The 17,704-nt window shown below is 38.8% G+C and overlaps 1 protein-coding gene across 1 annotated transcript in view; it reads right to left on the minus strand.

The window, feature by feature from the left end:
- Positions 1-5,140: 5,140 nt before the first annotated feature.
- The window catches only part of ERCC4 (ERCC excision repair 4, endonuclease catalytic subunit), a 30,475-nt gene continuing 17,911 nt past the window's right edge, over positions 5,141-17,704 (minus strand). Inside the window, exons 9-11 of the mRNA XM_063099727.1 lie at positions 16,756-16,848; positions 10,127-10,239; positions 5,141-7,963 (exon numbers count right to left, since the gene is read on the minus strand). Coding sequence (XP_062955797.1) covers positions 7,230-7,963; positions 10,127-10,239; positions 16,756-16,848 — 940 coding nt within the window. The 3' untranslated portion in view covers positions 5,141-7,229. The remainder of the gene's footprint in view (positions 7,964-10,126; positions 10,240-16,755; positions 16,849-17,704) is intronic.

Consider the following 17,704-nt stretch of genomic DNA (forward strand, 5'->3'; position numbering starts at 1 on the left):
TCTGTCCACCGTCGCACCCTAAGGCCACCAGACTTATGCTTCTCTCCTAATGCTGTGGGTCACTCCCTTGAAATTCTCTCCTGCTTTTCATTCTCATTTTGCATGATTCAGTTTCTTCTGATATTCTGTCTGCTCTATCTTCCCACCACCTAAGTGTAGGCATTTTCTAGCGTTCTGTTGGTCCTTTGTGTTTCTTTACCTTAACCATTTATTCAGTGTCTCCGATTCTCATTTCAATGCAGATGTCTATGGTATCTTAAATTGAGATGGTCCCCCTACTCGCTATCTCAACATCTGCTTGATCAAAACTGAGCTTATCCTTCTTCCCAACAAGATCAGGTCCTTCTCCAGACTTTTTTTCTGATCTCATCATTTCCTGAGCCGAGGCTTACAAGCTGGGCATTTAGACTCTCTTCTCAGGCATGAATTTCTTTTGCTACTTTCTATAGACTGTCCTTTTTGGATGCTTCTGCAATTGATGTCCTTTCCATTTCCAAAGCTATCATCCCAGTTCTGGCCCGCATTACCTATTGCTTAGATTGTTAGATCAGATTCCAAAGTGGTCTTATGACCTCCAGTCCTCCCTTCTAGCCAGCAAAGTATGGTAGAAAGAAGACAGGCTTTGGAATTTGAATCCGCACTTACTTGCATCTTGGCTTTAATTTCTTAATCTCTCAGAGTTGTAGTCTCCTCATCTGTAAAGGTAACGTACATACACAAAATACCCAGCACACTGTTAAGTGCCCAATTAATATTACTTTCCATTTCAAACTCACTATTGCTAGATCAAATTTTAAAACAGACTTCTTGACCACATCTTTTCCTTAATCAGACATTCACTTGTCTACTGAAATAAGAACGAACTCCTCATCTTGGCCCTTCAGAGACTTCTTACTTCTACTTCGCTGTTCACGACTCTGTCTTTAGATATCATCATTCTATTTCCCATCTGCTTCTTCGCTAACGTGCTGGACTTGGATTGAAATGCACTGCCCCGCATCTCTGTCTGTTGAAATCCTAGCTGTTCTTAAGACCCATCTGGAATTCTCCCTCCCCTGTGAGGCCATTCCGGATCCCTGCACGGACAGGACATCTTCGTTCGACCTCCGCAGCACTGACACCTCTCTTGCAGCATTTTACTATTCCACTCCTTTTCTGTCTTTGACCTCTCTTCACTGCAAGACTGAGCATCCCTTTGTCTTTTTGGTGGTTGGCGGGTACCAGGATCTGAACTCTTGACCTCGGTGTTGACTGAACGTCCCTTGATGGCGTGGACTGTTACAGCATCAAACCCAGAGACAGCCCTTTGCCTTAAGCAATTAATGCCTGATGCTAACAAACCTGCCAGGCATGCTTCCCTATCTTCTCTCCTAAGCTTCTGTTGGGTGTCACTCTTCCCAGAAATAAAGTTGCTCAGGGAGGCAAATCTGTTACTCAGTGAAGGGCACTCTTGAATTGACATCAAATTCTGGAGCTCATTAATTATAGGAAAGGGTCCCTAAATTATCATCACCTCAAATATGCCATCCTATCGTTTCATTAGATCCAGTTTATTTACTGTTTTCATAAATCCCAGGAGACCTTTTTGTTTGAAATCACAAGTTGATTTTGTTTATCTTCCGGGCCTCAGGGAGCCCTGTTCTCCTGATATAGAAATATCTTGGTCACACAAATAGATCCCTGCGAATATCTAAAATTCCTCTTCTTTCTCATTCATGAATCAGACTCTTTAACACTAATAGTCAATGGCTACACAGAAAAGGAACTCAGGTTACTAACATTCAGTTGAGCTCTTGTAAATAGAATGAGAAACGAGTCCACCGAGCAATATGCCAGCATCTTAAAATTTATCTATGGTGCTTAAACTAGTACCTTATCAATTTATAGTTTATTATATTAAAATCTTAGTACTAAATTGTACTTATTTAAGAAATATATGTAATCATGTGCCACATAACAATGTTTTGGTTAACAATGATTCGAATATACGATGGTGGTCCCATAAGATTATAACGGAGCTGAAAAATTCCTATCACCTAGTGATGTCATAGTGCAATTACTTAATTTTTAATAAATTTATTGTAGCGTAAATGTGCAGTGTTTATAAAGTCTACAGTAGTGTACAGTAGTGTCCGAGGCCTTCGCACTCATGCACTGCTCACTGACTCACCCAGAGCAACTTGTTGCCCTGAAAGCTCCATTCATGGTAAGTGCCCTATACAGGTATACAATTTTTAAAATCTTTTATACCATAATTTTACTGTACCTTTTTTAGGTTTAAATATGTTTAGATACACAAATACCATTGCATTACAATTGACTGCAATATTCAGTGCAGTAACATGCTGGACAATTTTGTAGCCTAGAAGCAACAGGCTATACCATATAGCCTAAGTATGTAGTAGGCTATACTTTCTAGGTTTGTGTAAGTACACTCTATGAAGTTTGCACAACGATGAAATCAGCTAACAATGCATTTCTCTGAATGTATTCTCATCATTAAGTGATGTATGACTGTATGATATATATATATTTTATATGGATATATATTATCCTCTTCTACTTTACAAAGTTTAACTAGGATTATGAGATTGGAAATAGTGTTTTATCATTATATAGGAGCTATGGGAGCTTATGTTGGCAATGCCATTGCAAAATACAATTTTCAAAGTTAAAAATATGACTCTCATACAAAAAGAAAAAAACAGAAGTCAAAGATTTTATTTGACTCAATTAATAAGGAAATCAGGATGATGTTAAGACTGGTTCAGAAGGAAATCAAGGACCTGGAGATCTGCAGTTGGTCAGTCACAGGAATGCAAAAATAAATTTGCCAGAGAATGTAAAGCTGGTTAATGCTACATTAGGCAATAACCTTTGCAATGTTACTAGACAAGAATAATTGTTTGCATTGACACACATTTTCTACAACCTAATCTCTACTCTCATAAAGTTGCAAAATAGTCTTCCTAATTAGTCAACAAAAGGTACACAGCCCTAGAAAGTCAGAGGCAGCATAGACTACTAGATAATGTCTAGCTCTACACAAAAAGGGTACTCAGTATTCCTTTGCCTATTTCCAAGTTTTGCACGATTATCTAAGAGAGGTATGAAAACAAACGAATTTGCTTTTCCTATGACATATTTGTAATTATATACATAATGTTTCATCCATCCCGGATGTTTCATTATGGGCTCTGGAGTCAGACTGCTTGGGTTTCAAATTATGGTTCCACCGTTTACTGCTGGGTGACCTTGGGCAAATTACTTGGCCTCTCTGTGCCTCAGTTTCATCGCTGTAAAACAGGATTAAATAAGAGTACTTTTATGGCTTTGTTATGAGGATTAAATGAAATAATGCATAAATGATCCATAAATGTGTTATATTACTACTGCTAAGAAAGGGTTCATTAGTCTGCCAATGTCTTTACTCAGACATTAAAACATTTTGAGAAATAACCTACTTGCACCTCTCATGGATCTACATTTTGTAGCAGAAGCAAAAATAATCAAATCATTGAAATGAGCCAATCAGTAAATGAATAATTAAGCTTATTTAAGAGATTACAATAAAGTCCAGATGCATCAAAAGGATAATTTACTTCTTCTAACTTTGACATTAAAGGAAAAAAAATGTATGAGGCAGGGGTGGCAAGAAATTAACCTCTGTTGAGAGGTCAAAGGCACTGTGCTTACCACATACTCATCATGCACCAAAAATGAGTATTTTCAGAAGGAGAAGAGTTTTTGTTTTTCCTCTTTAAGGAGACATGCTACAAAATGAAAAGCAGGAAGGGAAAATAAAAAGAAAAATACACAGGAGACTTAGAGGTTTACCATGCGAGCCAAACAGCAAAGCAGTGGCTCAAAGAGCACTTCAGCTTTAATCATTTATTCTGCATAACAAAAAAGAAAACGATTAAACATTCTCTGAATTTCACATGATATTTACCAATACACTGCTGGTAATATATGCCTTTTCACTATACATTGTTTTTTTACTTTGCTGAGGAAAATACTGAATAAATATACGTTTTATTAAACACACACCTCTGTTACAGATTGATATAAATCAGTTATGTCTCACTCCCATCAAATTTTGTCTCCATACTCTTAAATTAAAAAACAACAGCACAGTGGTGGAGGCCACTGAAAAACTGCTGATAAAGATGGTTAATTCAGTGCTGAAGTTCAGAATGGGACAGGAAATAGCTATAAATTAAAATAGAAAGCAACATAATAAAAAATGACAATTCATGTCAAAGCCTGGCTAAATTTTTATATATTCAGGACTGAGAAAAGAGTTTTCCTAAAATGTTAGTTAAGGGGACATCTCTAGGTTAAACTGAACACAAAAGAGAAAATAATTCTCCTAAAGAAGTTGTGTGAGCCAAAGGAAAATCAAATTATGCTTGAAAAACAAGAGCAAAGACCAGTAATGCCTGTCTTCCTCCCCGTCTACTGCTTCAGATTTGCTCTAAGACTGCTGAAGGCCATTATATTAATTCTATACTCTGTTATCTCAACACGACCAAATCTAGACTTAACCCTTCATGTCCTAATGGATTGATGAATGAGACAATTACTTTCAGTCCCTCATGAGCTAGGAAACTGCATGCTGGGTGCACACAAACATTGCAGACATACAGCTTACTCAGTCAGTCTCAGACTGAAGAAACAGTAACTTATTGCCAAAAGAACAATATTTATGGCTAGTATTAAAAATGATTTCTTCTTGTATAATTTGAAGGAAATATCAAGAGAGGCACTATGATTTAAACCAACAAAACTGGAAATGATCTCACAGTATTTCACATGTTGAAATTTTTATACAAAAAACTTGTAAAACAGAGCAACAACGCTGATCTAGCTTTTTAAAAAGGTTTTTAAAAAGCTAAGTATGAGTTCATAAGTAAATTGGATATTGAGTGTTCTGAAAGAAAAAGACAGTTTAACAAAACGATGCTAGAAAACAAAGTAATACATTAATTTTGCAACTGCATGCATCTCTAGTTCCTTTAACAAAAATCCTTAGATTGTAAAAATTTGTAAAAAATTTTGAGAAAAGTAAATACTTTTGATGGATGTACTGAAACTTTCCACAACTGGAAATACATTAAAATATATTTATTTAGTTGGAAGAAGTGGCAGTGAGAGTCTTTCATCTATAATGACCATTTTAGAGTTCATCAGAAATTATCGATCATAATTAAAATACATGAGACAGTGCACTTGCGTTCAGTAGGTACAACAGCATATAGATTTTGAGAGCCAAAGAACACTGGCACTAAATACAATTAAGACTGTTATTTACTAGACAACAAGAACTGTTTAAAATGGTAGCTTTAAGACGAGCTTATTTTTGAAAACTTAACTTGGATTAAAACCCCAATCACAGAATGTGCTATGTTAAGCTTTTCCTTTTATGTAATGAAAACAACAAAAGGCAGGTGGAATTATACAAGAAGAAAAAATAGAGATTACATACCACAAACAGAAGTGCTAGAAAAGAGTGAAGAAACATAATAACCATTACCATTTGAAGTGATATATTATTTTAACATACTTCAAACTATGATTAAACTTCAATAAAACAATAAATACGAAAGTGAATGTTAACATTAATGTAATCATTCAATATTTTTGTTTTCTATTGTAGAGGGCATATTTTTAACCCCGGGACAAAAATAGCCCAAATCTTCATTCTACCTTAAATTCATGTGTGTTTCTGTCCACATTGCCTCACAGAGGTCCACGGACACAAATCTGGTTCTTGACACCCCTCAATTCATTCTTACAGTACTCTAAATCCATCTATACTGTTAAATACCAATAAATCAAGATGCCAATATGAGTGGTTCAGTTTGGAAAGGATAGTTAAAAGCACTTTTGTTAAAGTTGAAGACAATTTTGTGTCATGTGGTCCACTGTCTCTTCGAACAGTGTAATAAGCAAAAAAATAGCTGACATTGATGAAATGCTAAACTATGTGATATGGCTAGCAAAATTGATGTCTATATTAGCTCTTGAGGTAGAAAATGTACTACTCATTACGAAATATTTAAATCATAGCTAAGTTAATAATGTTTAAATATAAAAGTTTAAAAACTGAGCAAAGATGCTATGAACATCCTGTATGTACACTTCAGTAAAAAGCCAACCTAAATCAATCAGAAGGTTTAGAACGGGATTACTTTATGGGTTTTTAAACACATATATTTCTTCTGAATTTTTATATATTCTATGCATTGATCTTCCACTTATCTACAATCCTTTTATCTCAACTCAAGGAAGAAAAGCCAAATCTTAAAAGCTTTGTGGGCCACTCATCTGCTTGTGTTTGAGTCCTCACACACAGCAGGTAGGGCCCTCTGGCACAGGAACATGAGGAATGGAGAATCAGAGAGGATGAGCTGGTGTTGCACTTCTAGGGGAAATGGTGCTGACGTCTTAGGATATGTGAGGAGAGCTGGGAAGAGACGCCTTAAAAGACTCTATAACTTGCTATTGGGCTTAGAGATTTCTGATTTTAGGTTGAATATGTGTAAAAACAGAATTCCAAGGGCTCTTTCACCTACACCATCAAATTCATTTTATGTCTTAAAAATACTAGTTTTGAACAGTCAAGTTATAGTACACACTACATACATTCAGGTGATAAGACTAGTCAGCCAGCTTGAGAGATGGCTGTCTCAAATTAGTAGAAGGAAAGCCCCGTGAATTTTCCTTAGACGCAGACAGGTGGCAGAAGCTTGGGGTTGAAGAAAATGTGAGAGAGAGAACAGGTCAGGAATGGCAAAGAGATGTCCCTTCTCAGTGTTCCAGAGTGCCTCTGTGTAGACAGAGGGTAGGAGCATGACCGTGTATTTTATCAGTTTGTGAAGCAAACACAGATTTCTGCTTGTTTCAAAAATGGCCTTCCATAATAAACACTTGAAGAAACTTTACCTGATCCTGACACACCTCATTTAAAAATTGAATATACCAACTCTGGCATGGACAGTGCAGGGAAGGGGAGAGCAGACGCGGGGAAGTTAATACGATGCCTAAATGCAGAGTTCAGAGAGGAACCTTGGCTTCTGGTCCAGTGACCTTGAAACAGAATGCACAATCATTAAAAGCACTAAAAGAGAATGAAGTACCGAGCTAATGATTAATAATGCCCTATGATGGCTGGCAAAGTGCAATTGAAAAGCACAGTCATGGGATCAGAAAACAGCCACCACTGCTCATTTTTTCACTTTTCCCTTAGAGACAACGTCTGCATAAGAGGCGTGAATGAAGTCATATAGGTGCTTAGCATTTGCAGCATTCCCCAGTATACTTGTGAGCTTGTCTTGGGACAGGGTTGCTAATTCTGCGATGTTCTTAATGTGGCTCATCAAGGAGCGACAGTTTTTGGCATTTACCCCTGGCATTTTTAACAAGAAGTCTTGGGGACCAGGATTATACTTTTCTGACTCGGGCAGGGTTTCTGAATCTGCTGTAACGGCCAGTGCTGTTGCCACATCAGGTTGTGGCTTATTTTGTTTGAGGTCCTCAAACAGCTCGGCAGTTGCATGAGGGGAGGGGCACCAGAGAATCCGGAGTCTGGGGAAGTGAAGTGTAAGGAGAGTGAGTTTGGAACTAATGTCATTGCTGGAGATCTCCTGATATAAGGCACCTCTGGAAGTGAGGGAGAAAGGCTTATTAGGGTCAAACTCGATCAGAAGCATAGGTCGCTTGTAATAGCGGGACATGGCGATGCACTGGCTGTAGAGGCGACCGTTGTTTAAAGAACCGATCAAATCACTGATACTCTTGCGTTCCACGCACATTTCTGGAGTCAGGATGTAATCTCCAACCTCTAACGTCACCGGTTCAATGTCAATGCCCCGACGATGAATCAGAGACGGGAGTTCACTTCGAAATTCGCGCATATCCACAACTATGCTTTGCTGCGTACCATTCTGTTCCTGGCCACCTAGAAGGAAAAAGTAGCATTTTTAATAATGTCATTGGGGAAGACCTCTCAAACAGGGAATATAATAAAGTTTAAAATCCATGTTTCTGTTATTAATCTCTGATGGATGGTTACATAATATTATAGGTATTATTCCACATTTTTCTATATTCCCCAAAAGACATAGAGAAAGAGGCAATTTCCCTTAAACTAAATAGAGCTAATAGGAAAGGTGGAATCTATTGGCACTTCCTTACTTACAGTGACTCAAAAATATAAACGTGCTTGCTATGGTCTTTCCTCCACAGTCACCTCTATTGTCCCTTGTGGTTGCACTGGCCAGAGTTTGCTGGACACTGTATTCCTAATTCCTAGGACTGTAGATGCTTAAAAATGCTCACTGAGCAAATTGCCTTGGGAGCTGTGGCACTTGTATCAGTGAGTCCAGAGATGGGAAAGGGAAGGAGCTGTGAAAACAAGAATACCTTAGAACACAGCTTCTCACACTCAGTGTGCACGTGAATCAACTGGGATGGTGTTACAAAACAGATTTTATATTCAGTTGGTCTGGGATCTAAGGGGTCTAAGACTTCACATTTCTAACAAAACCTCAGGTGATACTAATGCTGCTGGTTTAAGAACTATACTTCTAAGTATCAAGGGCTGTTGAAGGCAGAATAATGCCTACCTCTCCCAAAGATGCCCTTGTCCTAATCCCTAGAACCTGTAAATATGTTATCTGACATGGTAAGAAGGACTTTGCAAATGTGATTAAGTTAAGGACTTTGAGATTGGGAAATTATCCTTGATTATTTTGGTAGGCTCAAGGGTCCTTAGAGGCAAAAAGGAAGGCAGGAGGGCCAGAGAATAGAGAAGATGCTATGCTATTGGCTTTGAAGGTGGAGGAAGGGGCCAGGAGCTAAGGAATGCAGGCAGCCTCTAGAGGCTGGAAAAAGCTGGGGAAGGGATCTCCCCTAGAGTCTCCAGAAGAAATGCAGCCATGCTGACACCTTGCTTTTAGCCCTCTGAAACTCCCTGGGACTTGTGACCTGCAGAACTATAAGGTGATAAATGTGTGCTGTTTCAAGCCACTAAGTTTGCACAGCAATAGGAAACTAATACAAAAGCATAGAGGACTGAAATTGAAAGAACAGACCTCTATGAACAGCTTTCTGCACCTACCACCTCAAATCTATCTTCTTCCATACTGCTTTACATTCTGCAGTTCTTCACGAAGTGTCACCAACCTAGCTGAAAAACGAATCTTCAAACAAGACACAGATGCTCTGAGGCAGTATTTCTTAAAGTTTGGTCCAAAGACCACTTCCATCAGAAGCCCCTGAGATGCAGACCCCATTTCAGTGCCACTGAGTCGGCATTTCAATGGATTGAGGCCTGTGAATCTACACTTTTAACAAACATCTGAGGTTATTCGTAGGTCTACTAAATTCTGAGATCCACCACTCTAACTGTACTTGACATCAGCAAAGAGTAATCAACTCAATCATACTTCTTTTCTCATGCTGCTTAGCTGACAGCTGCTGCATGGGGAAGTGGGAATTTGGGAGTGGGAAAATGATTATTTCTGGATCAAGGTGCATTTGGAATTCAGCAAGTCTTGGTTGCATGTCACAGTTCGGACGCTGCACAGCAATGAGAGTACCAGACAGTCACAAGATCCGGAGAGGTACCAAGAAGTCACAAATGAATACAGAGAGTGGGAATATATGTACCCCTAGCCACTCCTGCCTGCGTATACACGTAAGGAGAGTGGCAGAGGAAGTAAGGAGAAATTTTCTTCAGCTACTCTATGAGTTAAGTTGGCTTCTTTGGGTTGAGATAAAAACCTAATCACCATTTACCAAAGTTACTTTGCAAAAGTATATCCTGAGTCTCAACCAGCCAAATTTAAAAGCAATGCTGGAACATAACTCATTCTAAGCTGGGATGCCTAGAACTCAATCCACTTCTCTTATAGATGATGTGGTGCCTTAGCTCTGGGGAGGACATTTGATTAGTAAATGGCAGGCATGAGGTTGGAGTATGGGAGCAGACATCCTCTCCCTGGCCTGATCTCCATTTTTAAGAGTTTGTTGAGAAAAACCAAGCCTTTGCAGAGTAATTTTGGAACCTCAAAGGCTTGTTTACAGGCAACAGGGGTGCTTGGCAAAGGGAAATACTCACCGGCTTTGCGGGTGTCAGCAGAAACGTTTGTAGACACTGTGCCTCTTACTAAGTCTAGGTTTGTTTCATCTCTGCCTTCCCTTTCTTCAGGGACAACCATGGTAGCCTTTTCCCTGGAGGAGAAAACATTTTAAACATTTTTTGAACTAATTTAAAAGTTCTAGATTTTAATCTTTTGTAAATTCTAATATCAGAAATGATCTACCTGGCTGTAGTAGTAAAAGAGGATACGAGAAATATATTAGAAGTAAATATGCAAAGACGAGTGATGGGTAAAAGAAGTAGGAAAAACTCCTTGGTTGGGTACTACTTCCTGATGTGCCAGCGTAAAAAGCTGCTTATTTTCTATTCTATATTCAAGCACTTTGAGACATGAGAACATAAGCACATAAGCACATAAGAAATGCCACAGAGAGATTATTGAGACTGTTTTGTGTTATTGAGCATTAACAAATATTTAAATCATTTATAGTCAAATATTTTCAGGGTAATCATAAATAGGGATGGTTAAAAATCAATGACTAAAAAAATGGAAACACGTATGATAGAACTTTGATTTAAAAAACTCTAGGTGGGAGGCCTCCTTAAACACCTCCAACTTTAAAGGAAAATCAAGGTTAATACAAGAAACCAAATATCCATTAGAGATTAAAACAAAAAATCAGCATCTTAGTTTAGGCCTAAGAAGCAGCACTCATCACTCATTTGTGCATTTATATAAATACATTTATGGAGTGCTCCTGCGTGCTGTGCTAGATACTCTGGATATAAATCATGCAATGATTTCCATCTTCAAGGTACCTTGGTATCTTATACCCTGTAGATCTAAAGGGCTGTACAATCATAACTAAGACGTGCAGTTCAGAATTACATCATGCCAAGACCCTCTATAATCACAGAAAGAGTAAGCCAGGTTTGCTGCAGTCTTATTTTTCAAAACTAGTAAAGTATGTTATAATTAATTCGTGAAGCAGCAAGCACTATGTGTCCAATCTGTGCCAGGTGACAGAAAAGATGTATAAGCTGGGTTCTCTTCCCTCCTGGGACTTGCGACTGAATTGAGGAAACAAAACAACCATGAAAAAAAGATCTGAGGAACTGCAATAAGAGACTAGAGTAAGGTGAGACAGAAGAGGAGCTGTCAATACTAATTAATGCATTTCAGCAAGGGTTCAAACAATTAAGATTTTCTGATCAAAGGGAATAAAATCAGAGACGAGTGATGTTTTAGAGCAGGGTACCATTACAAGATACCACTATAGAAATTACAATTTTAAATTCAATACTATTTGAAACAATCTACGTAAGCGAAATTACTAGTGTGACATTTTATGAATGGATCACAATGGGGCAGAGAATAGTTCTAGTTCCATTTTTTTCTCATTAATCTTAATACCAGTGTCAGGTAAATACTTGTGCTGAAAAATTCTTGGCAATGGCAGTGGCTCTGGCCCATTGTGACTGCTCTAGTACACCTACTATACTCTAGTTAGGACAAAGGGCAAACCACTAAAAAAAAAAACTGCTGCTCTTAAATTTCTTTTTCTTTAACATTTGGATTAAGTTCACCATTTTTTTCCCTCTTTATTTCCACTTATTTCCGATTGGCTAAGCTATGTATCACACATGGAGGAATCCCAATTTCCTGATTAATCTGTAATCTGTGAGGGGCTGTATCACATAGTGGGTTAGAATGCAGACACTGGTTCCATTTGTGTGGCTCTGAAACCACTTACTGGCTATGTGGCCTCAGGCAATTCATTTTTTTTTTTTTTTTTTTGTCTTTTTCGTGACCGGCACTCAGCCAGTGAGTGCACCGGCCATTCCTATATAGGATCCGAACCCGCGGCAGGACCGTCGCCGCGCGCTCCCAGCGCCGCACTCTCCCAAGTGCGCCACGTGCTCGGCCCCTCAGGCAATTCATTTAATGGCTCTGTGCCTCAATTTCTTCATCTGTAAAGTGGGGATAATAATAATGAAACCTATTCAAAACACCGTTATGAGGATTATGTAATATATGTAAGGCCCCTAGAACAGTGCCTGGCACATAAATGCTGTATAAATATTAGCTGTTATTATTACTGTATTTATAACATGGTAACCTCATCCCCTAATTATCTGTGATCATACTAAAAAAATGAGGATTTGCTTTCAAATAATTCCACAACTGTTTCAATTAACATTGTTATATAAAACAGCTAGTTTCCCACTAAATTTTATAACATAAGTACAAATTGAATCTGAAAAAAATATACTCAAGAAATGACATCCAGACTGTGAAGAAAATAAAGTCTTCTTAACTAGTAATTCAAATTAATTTAATAGAAATTTGCCACCATCATTATAAATATTCAGTCCCTTGCTTTCAAAATTTAGCATGATTATCCAAGTTACTCTATGTGATAGACACAAATTAATAATTAAAAATTCAGATTTCTACTTCCACTTAAAGTACCAAGGTTTTCTATTTTTGCTTTAATATCTTCAATGATACTTGAATAGCTATTACAACACTATGCTGTAGGAGGGAGGTAAATAAACTAGAAGTCTCTCCCAATGGGCATTTACTCAATCCCTCATGCTAACCCATCTTGTGATACTTTCTAACTGTAAAATTTCAAATAATCTTACCCCTTCCTTTGAAAAGCAGTGACCTTGTCAAGAACATGTATACTGAGGATTTTTCTACTCAGGGAGCATCTTACTGTCAATACTTAGAAGTATAGCATTTTTTCTCTTTGCTCGTCATCTGTAATCTACTGATCTTTAATCCAGCTAAACGATCCTTTCACTGCCAGTTTGGCTGATTTGTTCCTTTCTGGTTATTTTAAACAGTAGTAAAGCTTTTGTTCTGACAACATCGCCCATGGAGGTCTTGGCAAAAGCACATTATCTTATTCTCATATTCTATTTCTAAGCACAGGCACAGTGCAAATGCTCTTTCAGCAACGCACCTCAAATATTTTTGTGCTTTTAAAAACAAACACCTCTCAAGTTCCCCAAGTTTTCTGGGAAAATATCTTAAGATTCTAAACAGCATAACCATCTGACTGCTGTGTAAAATGGAAGATCATATTTTAACAGACAGTTGCCACTGAGAGAATTTAGAAGAAATTATGCCAGATCATAGATAAAATTACATTAAGACCTGGTATGGAAATTACTGTATTGATTGAAATGTGGGAGAGTCCATGTTCCCTTCCAGTTCTGCTGAGTGAGGTTTCCAGTATGTGCTGGGCTTATCCACATCTTGTCACTGAGACTCTGAGGTGCAAGAAGCACCTGCATAAACCAGGAACGGCATGGGGTCCCCAATACCTTACACTATGTACTGAAAGTGCCTTTTTCTGGATTCGGTAACCCTGAGCTGCTGGGGAAGAGGCAGCCACATGCAGAAAGCGTGCAACATGAAACCCACCCACTTGGGTGCCATCCTCCCCCAACACCATTGGGTGCCTTTGCTATAACACCGTGTGGGAAAGGGTCAACCCAGCAGGCCTGGGCCGTTCCAATGCTGCACATTTCCAGGAAAGGCCTGTCTCCTCTGGACCAGCCCTGGGCCACACAGTACCAGTTGGATCAGAGAATTTATGTTAATAATGTGATTTATGGTGAATATCTGCTTTTGTTCTTGGCGGCTGGAGTCTGAGTAGCTGAAGTCAGTCATGTGGGTATCCTGTGTCTACAAGACTGAGCCCCAATAAAAACTCTGGACATCAAGGCTTGGGTGAGTTTCCCTGTTGACAACACTTTGCATGTGTGGTGACATGCTGCTATAGGGAGAATTAAGCATACCCGTGTGACTCCACTGGGAAAGGACACCTGGAAGCTTCTGCCTGTTTCTCCCTGGACTTCGCCCCATGTGCCTTTTCCCTTTGCTGATTTTACTCTGTATCCTTTTACTGCAATAAACTGCACCATGAGTATAACAGTTTTTCTGACTCATGTGAGTCCTTCTAGTAAATGGAGCCTGAGGGTGGTCTTGGGGACCCCTGACATGAGCACCAATAACCTAATCTGAATATTTCAGCTCTATGTGCTCATTTGTAACTCGGCGACAATTACTTTAATCAGAGAAAACTTAGGCAAAGGATGCTTTAAAAAGAGTGAAAAAATGGTTAGGAAGTATTAGCCCACAGCCAGTCTCACCCATTCTTTGATTCTTTCTACTAACTATCTCTTAAATCTGTCCTTGTCTCTCCATTAACCTCATCTTGGCTACCACCCTCTCTCACCAGACAGCTGCAGCAGCCCTCTGACTGGTTTCCATGCTCAGTCGTTCCTCAGTTTGATGCCAGTGAATGCTTTTAAAAAAACATACGTAAGTCACTTTCCTACTTAGAACGCTTCAGTGCTGTCTCATTGACCTCAAAGTCCTAAATCCTTAACAGGATACCTCTGAGCCTCATACATGCCTTCGTTCCACATAACCCCCTCCTCTACCCCATCTGCCTAGCACCTCCCACACATTTTTCATGTATCAGCTTGAAGATCACTTCCTCAGAAAGGCTGTTCCTAATCAGTTTCTGAGCTTTTTGTCTCTTTGACAAATTCTCTTATTACATTCTTCTTTTACCTTTACAGCAAGCAATGCTCCGTACACTTCTATTACAGTATTTATTATAATTTAATGCCTGTCTTTTCCACTAGAGGATAAGCTCCAGGAGGGCAGAGACTTTTTCTGCACCAATGTAACCTCAGCACTTTAATATTAGCACAAAGAATATCTGTTTACTGTTTGAGCTTTGGGGAATGAAGGTCTAGAAGACACAGTAAGACAGGGATGTGCTAAGAGCTTTAAATAAGAAGCAGCAGCCTCTATAATACCTGGTCTGTAATAACACCATTTCTGAAATATTATTCAAAAAATATATATACACACATATACCATATAAACAATCCCACAGAACACATTAGTAGAAAATATATTTTCATAGGCTGACAGGGCTGAGCAATAATTGTAGGACTGGTGGCTAGAAGAATCCATGGCTAAGGCATATCACAATCCTAGGGGATTTGAAAGGAAGGAAAGGGAACTGCCCATGTGCCATGCTGGATCCATCCACAGAGACTCAATGACACTGATTTGGTAAACACACCAGTTTCCAGGAATGCTTGCCCTGGACTAACCAGAATGTATGGATATTTTATACATACACTGAGAACCCACAGCCAGCCTTGTGGGATAGTTGGTGTAGTGGATTGAATTACGTACCCCGAAAACTCCCTGAAACTTGAACTGTGTCCCCCAAGTTTTATGTAGTAGAAACTTAGCCCCCACTGTGATTGTTAAGAGGGTAGGAAATCCTATTATGGTAATTGAAAGGTGGAGCCTTGAAGAGGTGATAAGATTGCAGGACTGCAGTAGTGAATGGATTAAAAATGATGGTCAGGGCCGTGGTTCTGAGGGCTTTAAAAGAGGAGGAGATTGTCTTTCTCTCTCTCTCTGCTCCCACCATCTTGCAATGTGAGACCTCTGAGTCACTGTCACCACCACCGGATGGACTTTGAACTTCCCAGCCTCAGAAATTATAAGAAATAAATTTCGTTTTTCTTTATAAATCACTCAGTTCCATGTATTCTGTTGTAAGCAACACAAAATGGACTAAAACAGTTGTCCATTTGGAAATTCTGTCTAGGGCTATAGCAGGCTGACTGCCATTGAAAATAATTTCTGCCCTCTTGTGGCCACTAAAACACTGCCAATGTGTAGGCTTGGAAAATTGGTCTGGCCCAATCACACTCAGCCTAGGCCCTGGTCTCCTCTAGTCTAGCCGTTTTCTGGCTCAGCTCAATGATGCCCCGTCCAGCCCTTGCCCTGGCTTCTGACACGCCTTAGAGATCATCAGACCCATCTTCCCACTCCAAGCCACAATCTTTCTGACAACATCCCTAGTGGGTGGTTCAGATTTCTTGAACCCTTTCAGTGTTAAGAGGTAAGATATTCATTGGTTGCGAATATCTCACTTACAAACATTTTCCTTATGTTAAACTAAAGGGCATTTTCTACTTGGATTTAGAACATTACCAGATACCCATTCTCAAAAACATACACATATATTCAAACAAACAACACACCTTTAAAACAATATTTTCCCAGAGTGATTCTACTGATGGTGACTGGAACAGACTGGGTTGTAAAAGCATTTCCCAGTAAATGGTAAAGCAGCCACCCAACCACAGACAAGGGAAATTTTACAAGGAGAGAAAAAAAAAATCATAATTCAAAGGGAAGATAGGAATCTTGTGTACAAGGTAGGGAGAAGGGAGATTTAAGAACACATTTCTTAGAAAAATAGCGTTTTAGTTTTACTTCTGGCGTTTTATGTGATATTTTTGTATAAACAGGAAAGCAGCTTTCTTCGTCACATTTCTAATACTCTATTAAACAAGCCATTGTTTAGTAAAGCAACTGGACATGGTGTAGGGGGAGAAACAGGAAGTACATGCCGAAGCATATGCTGGGGAACAAATCAGACCACATGTTTGTCTTGATGTGATCCTCTCCAACTTCTTCCTCTCCCTGTCTTTTCCACCAGCTCTTAAATATTCCCCAACCCAAAGAAGCCTCTGTACCTTGAAAGGCCTTCAAGGCAGTTGTGCATTCATACTGATTTTCTATGTATTACCTTATGAGCTTTTCAAAAGCTTCTTTTTCTTTCCGCAAAGCAGTGAGATAGCGCTGTTCCTCAGTTGAACCTCCATATATGAGAAAGTAAACCCTGCAAGTTAAGACAGAACTCTTTCAGCTTGCAAAAACATAATTTTTAATCCCTGAAAGGGACAGCAGCACATGTGAAATCAGAAACCTGGAGTGCTCAAATAACGAATAAATGACTAAGAATAAAAGGTTTCATTCATTACACGCTCACTAAAATTAAGCTGCCTAAACCCCACCTGTTAAAGTTCTCATTACCACACTTTTTTTTCTTTCACGAAAAAAGGAGGAACAGAGTTTAGGTAAACACTGAAATATAACTAGAGGGATAGAGTAATTCTTTCCTCATAACTGTAAACAAATCAGAAAACACAAAATCTTAGAGGCTTCTCTTTTTTCAATTTTTTCTTTGCACCTCTGCCAAACAATCATTTAAAAAAGTTGAATAGTAGTTATAAAAACCAACTTATGAAAGTTCATGTTAGTGAAAGATAAACAAATGAAATCTATGTCTTAACAGGATGCAGCCACTATACATTTTATATATACATGTGGACACAGAAGACAAATGAAATTATATCAGGCATCTCAAAAAATACTTCAGTATCTTTTCTCTTAGAAAAGGCCTGCTTTTCTGTCATGTTTGTTGCTAAGACAGCTGAATTAAGCACCTCCTCATCCCTTTTCTTCACCTTCTATCAGAGTTCCTTTCCTTTTTCAGTCCTCAGTTTTTCTTTTAGCCTTTATCTTCCTAGATTAGACAGGGAAAAGACCCGTGGGCAATGAGTTAAAGGACTTCAGCTCTCACATGGATGTCACATGTGGCCAAGGCCAAAACATTCACCATTTCTGGGCCTCAATTTCCCATTGATAGAGCGAGTGGTCGAACTCCCAGGTCCATTCTGATTTTGACATTTTGT

Source organism: Cynocephalus volans, chromosome 6 (genome assembly GCF_027409185.1).
Source record: "Cynocephalus volans isolate mCynVol1 chromosome 6, mCynVol1.pri, whole genome shotgun sequence".
In the NCBI taxonomy this organism is placed as follows: Eukaryota; Metazoa; Chordata; class Mammalia; order Dermoptera; family Cynocephalidae; genus Cynocephalus; species Cynocephalus volans.